The following is a 9,610-nucleotide window of genomic DNA, read 5'->3' as shown; positions in this document are numbered from 1 at the left end:
TTCCCTACAGATGCAAAGTCCAGGTCTATCTCCAAACTGGCCCCAAGCTCTGAGGGTCTGGATCTGGGGGCCTCCAGTGCTCCTACAAACACAAGCGCCTGGCCCTGCAGGGCATCTGAGCTGCTCTGTCCTCGCTTTCCTCAGGTCTGGTACCACTTGCCTGCCATTCGGGGTTTGTACAGGCCGGGGGGAGCACAACCGCTGCTGTTTTCATCTCGCTAAGGACACGAATGGCAGAGAACCTGGCATGGAGCGACCTCTGCCTCTTCGGGTGCAGGGGAGACATGCAGCTGCTGGGCTTAGCAACGTGGGACCACATGTGGCTGCAGAGGGAAGCCCCACCGCAGAAGCCCCTTTGCACACTCACAGCTGGCACTGATCATATCCCGGTGCTGCACCAGTCATCCCCAGCACCAGGCTTAAGGGATGGTAAGGAGCTGGAGGCAGGGCAGGGACTCACGCATGCAAAGCTGTGTCTAATGGGGTGAAGGGGTGGGGAGAGATGCTCTTTCCCACAGAGGTGAGGGGCTCCTGGATGCACCAGGATGCTCGCAGAGTGCCTCTGTGCTGCAAGAATCTCAGAGATTTACACCAAAGGAGTATCAGACATGGGACCCTCATGGTGAACCCTGCTCAGGGCAGCAGGTATCTCCCCAGGGAGACAGGGCAGATCAGACATATGGGCAGCACCCGGCACTGATGGCGACACCAATGCCAGGAGCCTCCCGCTCCCACAGGCACCCAACAAGAACCACTGTGGCAAGACTCCGGCTCCGAGGGGGCCGTGACAAGGACCCTGTGTGTGAAGGCTGATGCAGCTGGCACCGCCGCCATGGGACTGTGATACACACCCTCCCTTGTGGGGAGCCTGTTTGCTGCCTCTCCCCTTTGTGTGCAGTCCAAAGAGGCCCCTATGGCAGGCTGGTGCTCCCAGGCCAGCTGAGAGGCCTATCTTTAGCTCTTCACTTGTTGAAAAGCTCAAGCACGGAAGGCTTGTTTGTTCTCAGTCGATGCATGCAGTCCTTCACTTTGTTGGGAGGGAGGGGGAACGGAGGGGGCTGTAGCTTTCCCGAGTGCCCTCCTTGCCAGCCAGCTCCATCCATGTCTGGTTAAGGCAAAAAATCCAAGCCAAAGGCATGCGACTTCGAGCCAGGGGGTTGCACCCTCCCTGTGCACTTCCTCAGAGGAAAGGCCGTGACTATTTTTACATTAGGAGCACTCTGTCCTGCAGAGATGGGTGGGAGAGAAAGCTCTGGGGGCGGGGAGGAAGGTCCTTGGGGGAGCGAGGGGCATACCTGGGCACACTGACTGCCCTCCCCGAGGGGGCAGAGCTGGGAAACACCTTGGCTATCTTGCCATCCATCCCCTTGGCTGGTGGGGAACTGTAGGAGGCATCTCAGAGAGCTTAGCAGGCAGATGGCAGCAGTAAGGCCTGCACACCCGAATCCCCACAGCATGCAGGCAGCAGGGAAGAGGCAGGGCAAACTTCCCCTAGCCAGCCCCAGCCTTCCCCGAAGGAGCCCCATGGGACAAGCTTGCTCTCCACAGCCCCCTCAATCCTCAGCCCGGACGTTGCACCAGGCACCAGGGCAGAAATCCCCACCGGCCACGCAAGGGGGAACCTGAGCACTCGGGGCTGCCGAACAAACAAGACCAACCACACTCCCGAGACCGAACCGCCGCCAGGCGGGAACCATCTTTCCCACACAGTCCCCAGCAAGAATAACGGGGCCAATGCAGGGCTGTCACCCTTCAAAGAGACCCTGATCCTGCCAGACTCCGCACGGCCATGATCTGCAATCCTCAGGCTAGACAGAGAGAGAAAAGCAAAGAGAAGAGGCCACAGTGCTCCTTACCAAGCTCTCAGAAACTGGAGCGTCAAAGCCTCCTGCCCTAGGCAAGCATGAGAGGGTCAATGCCAGAATCCCCAAGGCTCAGGAAGCATCTGACTCTGGGGTGGGGAAGACTCCCGAGCCTACGGCAAACCCAAGGAGCTCCCACCGAATGGATAAAAGCCGGCTGGCTGGTGACACTCCAGCTATTTTCAGCCCCTGGCAGGTCCTGGGAAGCGTGCATCATCGGAAAGAAATCCCAGGCAGCTCCCGGCATGGCTCAGTCAGAGGAGGCCGGGTCCCTTCACAGACTGAATCCGGAGGGAGGGCATCTTTTTGGGTCCCCTGCTTTCTTTATCAGGCCCAACCCCTACGCTTCACACAGGAATAATGTAATGGCTTGTTCCGTCCAGGAGGCCGGACTAGATGATCTACTGTTATCTTTTGGCTTTACCCCCTAGGAATCCATGAATAATCCTTAGCACCTTCTCCACAGCACATACCATCCTTGCAAAGACTAACTCAGTCTAGCCCAGAGTGGCCCGTGCAGGGCAACATGGATACAGCAAGGCATAGGGTCCTGGTCACAGGCTGGTGTGCCAGTAACATGGTCTGCTTGTACTGGGAGTGACACCAGGTCGCAGGAGGAGCTGGGGTGGCATGTCTGGGTTAGTGGGGTAGCCACAGCATACCACGTCTGTGTGACCAGCCAACATGCTGGCCATGTAACACCGGCACTGGGCTGGTGTCTTCCATGTTCATTAATGGCTAGTTAGTTGTGCTAGGGGTACTCCTATGCTGGCAGCGTACCACAGCTCACACAGGCTCATGCAGAGCTCAAACCATGCATCAGTGGTGCAGCCTGCTCTACCGATCACTGTGCCAGTGATGCTCTGCCCTGGGAACTGTTGCACAGCTCGTGCCCCATAACTGAGAAGGCGGGAGGGGGAGCTAGTCGACTGCGCTGTCTCTAAACATCCTTGGCATCCTGCTGCACAAGCCAAGTGGCAAACTGTGAAATTCTGCCCTTGCAACTTTGCTGTGGAAACAGGCAGGGGCGAGGAGATCCATCGGGCAGATGGACGGAAGGCGACCGCCCACGGCAGTCAGAGCAGCGCCTGAGTCCAGGCTACCTTCATCACGCCTCGAAAAGGAGAAGGCCCTCTAAAAGGCACAGCGAGCCTTGGACTTCCCCCGAAGGAGGTAACTTGGCAAAGAAAGGCAGGAGTCAGTTGACAAGGCCAATGAGCAACTGAGTCAAAGAGACTGTTTTTAGCCCCGGCATCTCAGCGACGTGGGCCGCCGTGTTGTTAACAGGCACTTGGGTCGGAGGCCAAATGTTTTCCCTTCCATGCACTAAATGCCGCAGTTGGAAGCAGCCCAGATATTTTGCACAGTAAAAACATTACCGCTCTGGGCAGGAGGCAAATCCTGTGTGAGCGCAGGACCCAGGCTGGAGCAGCCCCTGCCTATAAAGGCCGTGACAAGCTGCCATGACATACTGCACGGAGATGGGCAGTCCCAGGACCCACGAGGGGCAATTCATCGGCCCCACTGATCCACTTGTGAGCTTGCAGGTAACACCCACGCTGCTTCCACTGCGCGGCACTGTTGGTTGTGCCTGGGGCAGACGCAAGTCAATAAAGCACTTCTGGGGCGAGGCGCCGGGCCAGGTAATCCTCTTGCTGGCTGACATCCTCTTGGCTGCTGCCTGTGGCAGCAATGGCAGAGTTAAAAAAGCAGCTCCTCTTGCTGGTGACACTCCTTCCCCCTCTCCAAACCCATCAGCCAGGTGGGAAAAGCAAACCAGGGCCAAGAGAGATAAATGATCAACTGCACTTCAAAGTCACTGGCTGCCGCTTAGAGGCCAGGCACCTCATGGAGGTCGTGCCCTCCAAAGTGTGCATCTGGGGCAGGATCTGACCTGCTTGATGTCCTTCCCTAGGCAATGGGAGCCTTTGCATTTATTTCAAATGCCCCCCAGCTGGGGCATTGGATCGCATGCTGAAGGAAACCAAAAAGGAGTTGCTGAAAGCAGGATGGTGGGAGGGAAAGGAGACTTAGGGCCTGCCATAGCGGACAGGCCCTTTCTTCTGCCTTGCCCTGAGGTCCTGCCCTGCAAGGGCAGAAAGGATAGGTGCTCACGTGTCTCTGTCCTATCAGAAACCAGGCGCCGGCCCGCCCTGCGAGATGCAATTAAAAATAAACGTGTGAACAGGCGGGAGGATGTCCCTCGATTCATGATAAATCAATTTGAGCTTGTTGACCCCAGAAGCGAGGCTACAAGAGCCCCAGGCCGCCTGGGCAACGAGTGATTAATCCCCCCACCCCTATCATTTCAGCCTTTCAGCTGGGGAGCAAGGGGAAAATTGGAATGACCTTGGAGAAGGCTGAGAAAGGATCTACACACAAGCACGTACATGGGAAATAACAGCACCGTAGCTGAACCTCAGCAAAGGTCACATTTTATAATGGCTCCTCCTGAAGCAGCAGTCCCAGTGCCGGTCAGGGTGATGGGGCAGGAGTCGTACTACATAAAGGCGCACAGTCCAGCAGCTCGTACCGGAGAGCAGTACTTGGGCAAAGCCCGATTCTGTTCTGGACCAGACAGGTGTCAAGCAACTCCACAAAACTTATGCCGAGTTGCACCTCTACTGCAAACGAGGCACGAGATCAGTCAGACCCCCCCTGCCACTGACCCGTAAGACCCCAGGCAAGTCACCTGGGGGTCAGAAAGACAGAGCTGCTGAGCATCCCGCCTTGAGCAGGGGACTAAACTAGATGGCCTCAGGAGGTCCCTTCCAGCCCTACGATCCTATGATTGGATGCACCCATTAGCTCCAGATGGGATTGTGGGTCCTCGGCCAAAGCAGGACCTTTCCCTCTATGTGCCCTGACATCCCCATGTGCATGACGACACTTAAACAGCTTACAGAGAGGCTTCTGGGGTTACATCACCGCTCAGAGAGCCTCAAATAAAGGGACAGAGAAATGCAAGGCATTTGGTAGCAAAAGGACCCTCATAACTTTCCCTGAAGATCGACATACATGAGAATCGCCCACCCCTCCCCGTGGCAACTCATTCCCCTTCCTACCCCCCCACTCTGGTTGCCTGAAAAGCAGCAGGAAGGAGGGAATGATGATAACCTTGGTGCACCCAGTCCTAGCAGGCAGCCGGGAGGGTTACCAGAGGTGGATGGCACATGGTAATCGCACGACGATCCCCCAGGAGCACTCAGCCTCTACTGTAGGCAGGAGCTGCAGCTGTCGCTCCTACCCGATAATAAACAAGTCCAAGGACAGGCTGTGACTTGACCTCCCAACAGACCGCTCGACTGCCCCGGCTTTGGCATGCCACTACCTTTGTCCCGGTGCTGGGCCACTTGGGCTGTTCTTCTAGTGACGTTAAATGCATGGAGGTCAGCGTGCCAGGTCAGAAACCTGGGCCTAAAGGGGCAGGAAGACGCGGGACACCCTTCCCCAGTCATCCCCAGGTTTCAGAGTCTATCGAAGGTCACGTTGGACTCTGATCTGAATGACTCTGCCACAAATCTGGGGTAATTTCACCGAGATCAGGAGCCCTAAGGGCAGGTCCTGCTAAGTTTGGCGCCTTGTAGATAGTGGGGTTGAGCGTTTCTGCAACGCTCAGCTGCTCGGGGCCCCGTGTTCGCTAGCAAATTGAGGCTGCGCCTCATCAGTACTGCAGCTTGGCCTTCCCATGCACGCAGGAGACAGAGGAAGGGACGGAGCCCATCGCAGGCACCCCATCGCAGGCACAAGCCAGAGGAGGAGAGGGGGACCAGTCCGAGTTGAGGAGGGGACATTAATGTGGGATTCGGACGCGATGAGGTTTACACCCTGTGCCCTGAACCAGCTCCAGGCAAGGGAGGTGGAGAGGCAAGAGAGATGTCAGCTGTCACCCAGGAGAAACCTCTCCGATGATGACACAGACCCAGAGCAGCCGTCCGCCCGCCCGTCCGCCTGCCCTCCCTCTCTCTCCCCCAGCCTGGATTTGTGCTGCGCAGGGCATTAGCATGAAGCATCTCCCTCAACTCTAGTATTACACAACCCTGATTTATGCGTCTGACAGCCCTTTACATCCTCGCCTTCCTGGGTGGGGTAGCCAGGGGAGAGGTTTCCTCTCACCAGCCCCCTCAATCGCCCCCATCCTGACACCCACCTACGTACAAGTCCTCGTCTCTTCTGGCCCAGGAGGAAGGCGCCTGCAAACCCTGGAAGAAGGGCTGTCGAGCTTGGGCTGTTCTCAGTCATGCAGGAAGCCACCCAGCCCCCTACTTCTCCAGAAAATCCCCTGTGCTCCCCATATCTAAAGATATCTTTCCAGCCAGCCAAGTGTATTTGTCTCTCTTCCTCCTCTCTGGTTTACACGATCATCTGATAACATCGCCGCATACGCACCGTCTCGCCGCAGCTCAGAGACTTCCATGAAAGTTCGCGCCAGGTGAGGAAGAAATCTTACAAATCCAGCAAGTAACCAGCTGCTCCCACTTCTGCCCAGATCCCCCCAGGGCGCATCAGGGATTCGCCCCGAGTCAACAGCCACCCCGGTGGATTCTCCTTGGCTTGGTTCTCACCAAGGATCCTGCAAGTGCTGCTAGTTCCCCCTGCTTGGGTTGGTAAAAAAGCCAGGCGGGTGGTTTTCACTTTCTGTTTCTACCCCAGTAGAAACTGGACTTCCCAGTTCTCAGACAGGAGCTGCACAATTGTGCTTGGGTTCGATACCTTGGGGATCGGTGGCAGATATTTGCATTGAAAGCAGAGCCACCTGGATGCAACACTGAAGGGGCATGAAGGATAAGAACAGCCAGGCACAAGCAGGCGGAGAGATAGATGGACGGCTGCCACACAACAAGTATGCACGTAGGGAACTTAAAATGCCTTGGATCCCTTCCTCCTATCCATAATATCAGTTTCATGTTCCTTTATATATGAAATAAATCCCGTGTTCAACGCTGATGCTATGTGGGACGCTGATACACTTGGGTGTTAGGCCTGGCTGTTATGAGAAAGCTGCACTTGTTTCATATCAGTGTGGGAATTTAAACAGATTGCAAGGTTTTGGAGAAGGGACCGTCTCTTTGGGTTTGTGCAGTGCTCAGCCAATGCTGGTCCATAGCTGGGGCTCTCAAAGCAAAAACTTCATAATAATAAATGCAGTTAAACCGGTACAAAACCCTGTGGGACACTCATTCCGATAAGAGAGGGACATTTTCCAGCTCAGGGTAAATCAGTTGATTATACATTTCAGCTAACCAGACATAAGCATGTCCACACAGGGGCTTGCACTAGTATAAATGCATTAGTTTAAAAACTGATTTAATTTCAACCTGCCCGCGCAGACAAGGCATAAGATGAGGGATGTCTAGAAGCCATGGAGACTCACACAGAGAAAAACTCAAATAAAATCTATTTCTATTAAGCTTGATCCAACCTTCCAGCTCACACTGGATACAATAAATATTCCAAGAAAAGTCTCTAAACCCTAGCAGCTCCTATTCTGCTCTCTGTTTTAAGCAGGTGACTCTTTAGATATCTGTCAGTAGTGTAGTATCGTTACAGGGAAGGGACATTGCTCACCTTTCATAGCTATATATTTTAGGGGAAGATCCAAACAAAAAAAGCAAACCCATCAGAAATCACAGAATTGTTAAATTGGCGGGGGGGAATCCCTAGAATTAAAAAGGAAGACAAAATAAAAGTTGCTTCTCAGCCGATGCCCCTTGTTCCAAGATTTTAATGGCATTCACGCAAGTAAAAGTCCAGCTTTACAGCACATATCTTAAGCGAGGACGCATATCAAATAAGCCTAGGAAACCTACTGGAATTTGTCCTTGCTAATAACATATGATGAATGCTGAGTATATATAATCAATACGTAGATTGATAGTAATGTCTAGCCAAAAGTCACAGGTCACTTTAATAATACAAAGGAAATCTCACAATTCCTCCTGTAACACACATAGGTAATATTATCGTCGTCTTTAGCAGGCGCAGAAACCACAGTACAGGCAGAACAGTGGTGGGGTGGAAGAGATCGTTACCAACATGTTATAAAAATCAACCTAACCCAGCTCATACAGATTGCTGGAAAACTCATTTTAATCCTAGTATCTTCAGGCCAGAAAGGACCGTTCCAGTCATCTTGTTTGACTCCCTACTCAACACAGAAGTGTTTCACCTAGCTCCCCGCTGCGTCAAGTTGAGTAACTTGCATTGGACTAAAACATACCTTCCTGCCAGGCATCCAGGCTTGATCTGAAGACATCGAGAGATGGAGAATCCACCATTTCCCTCTGTGCCACTGATTTATACCCTTCACCTTTAAAAAAAAAAAAAAAAAGGGGGCGGGGGGGGCTTTTCCTTAGTAGTTAAAAACAGTCCATGGTAATAGCAGAACCTGGAAAAAAAAACTCAGGCATCTATCCAGCAGGCCTCAATTCATTTCATAACCCTTTTGTTTTAAAGCTGCACTCTCTTGAGTGTCTTATATTGCCCCCAGCATCATAGTAGGAGTTGCCTTCCAGGCATGCACTGAGCAATGTGATGAACATCTGTCACATGTGGTTCATTCTTTCTCTCTTCCTCTGCCCACAGGAAAATTGTGTGGTTTTATTTCTTTCTCCTTTTTTTTTTTTTTTATATAGTTCCATATTTATAGGTTCACTCTGCTATACGTTTCGATTAGCAGAGGCAAGGTCGAAGCAGTGTGTTAAGCACTTTGGTTTCTCAGAGGCAACGGGTGCTATATAAATGAGAGCTGTTATTACCATGGGACTGGTGGCAAGGTTGCACAGTCTTGCAAGATCTTTTTCTTAACGTGCCAGTCGTGTCTTTGAAGAGAAGCCATTTTGTGTGGTGCTGTTGGAAACGGTGAGTTGCTCTCTGGTTAAAAAGCATTTTCCAGCAGGCTGTATGTGCTGGGTTAGGTTGATTTTTATACTGCATTGGGAATATGTCTATGCGGCGGTTGCTCCCTTTCTCTAACCAGATATAGCTCCAGGTATTGAGTTGCTTCCTGAGAACACAGCATGGGCATTGAGTCCAAAATTGTGGACAGAAGGGACTGTCTGAATGCCATCTGTAAGCACTGGGTTCCTAATGCATGCATTTCAACAAACCCAATCTCACTAAGAAACACACCGTCTCTGCTCGGCTGATTCCTCCCACCTCAAAATCTACCACCACATGGCAGAGGTTTGACATGATTATCAATCCCAAGGGACCTTCAGGGGCGCCTTGCTGGGCAGGGATTGCATGGAGGAGAGAACTAGTGCATGCTTCCCGTCTCTGTGAGACTTCAAGGAGAAAAAAAATCCCTCTGCCTCTCAATGCATTCAACTCAGTCTTCTCTGCCACCACTTCAGAAAGCATTTCCTGCTATTAAGATAAGAACGGCAATCTTGGGCTCTCTAGCATGGCCCTCTCCAGCTTTCATCTTCCTCGTAGTCATTAAGTGGCTCACCAGTAGATGTTTCCCGGGAAACAATTTCCAATGGGGAAGTAAGGTTGAAGTGGCGGGAATTGCCTTCTGCTGCTTCTGACGGCTGGGAGGATGCGAGACACCGGCATGGAGATGCACGTTCATGCCGTTTCAACCTAGTGGTTGCTTAGTGGTGTAGTTGAGGGGGATCAAACTGCCCCGTCCCTAGCATTTCAAGGGCTCAGCTCGAAAATGTCCCATTTTCAGAGAAGTCAGCAATGACGGGGCCACCTCTTGCTGCTAAAGTGTTTGTAGTCATTCAGCCTTAGGATGTGAC

At 52.7% G+C, this 9,610-nt stretch overlaps 1 protein-coding gene across 2 annotated transcripts in view; it reads right to left on the bottom strand.

Moving 5' to 3' along the window:
• Positions 1–8,154, bottom strand: part of TFEB (transcription factor EB) — a 34,141-nt gene extending 25,987 nt beyond the window's left edge. Inside the window, exon 1 of one of the 2 annotated variants that reach the window (XM_025205814.1) lies at positions 8,083–8,154. In XM_025205814.1, the coding sequence (XP_025061599.1) occupies positions 8,083–8,140 (58 nt within the window). In that variant the 5' untranslated portion in view covers positions 8,141–8,154. Of the gene's footprint in view, positions 1–1,856; positions 2,174–8,082 lie in introns of those variants that run through there. The other variant, XM_025205815.1, reaches the window with a different exon arrangement.
• Positions 8,155–9,610: the final 1,456 nt, after the last annotated feature.

The sequence above is a fragment of the Alligator sinensis genome, unplaced genomic scaffold (assembly GCF_000455745.1).
Source record: "Alligator sinensis unplaced genomic scaffold, ASM45574v1 scaffold872_2, whole genome shotgun sequence".
Classification (NCBI taxonomy): Eukaryota; Metazoa; Chordata; order Crocodylia; family Alligatoridae; genus Alligator; species Alligator sinensis.
Note: the sequence above shows the minus strand (reverse complement) of the source record. Positions and strands in the feature narration are given on the sequence as shown.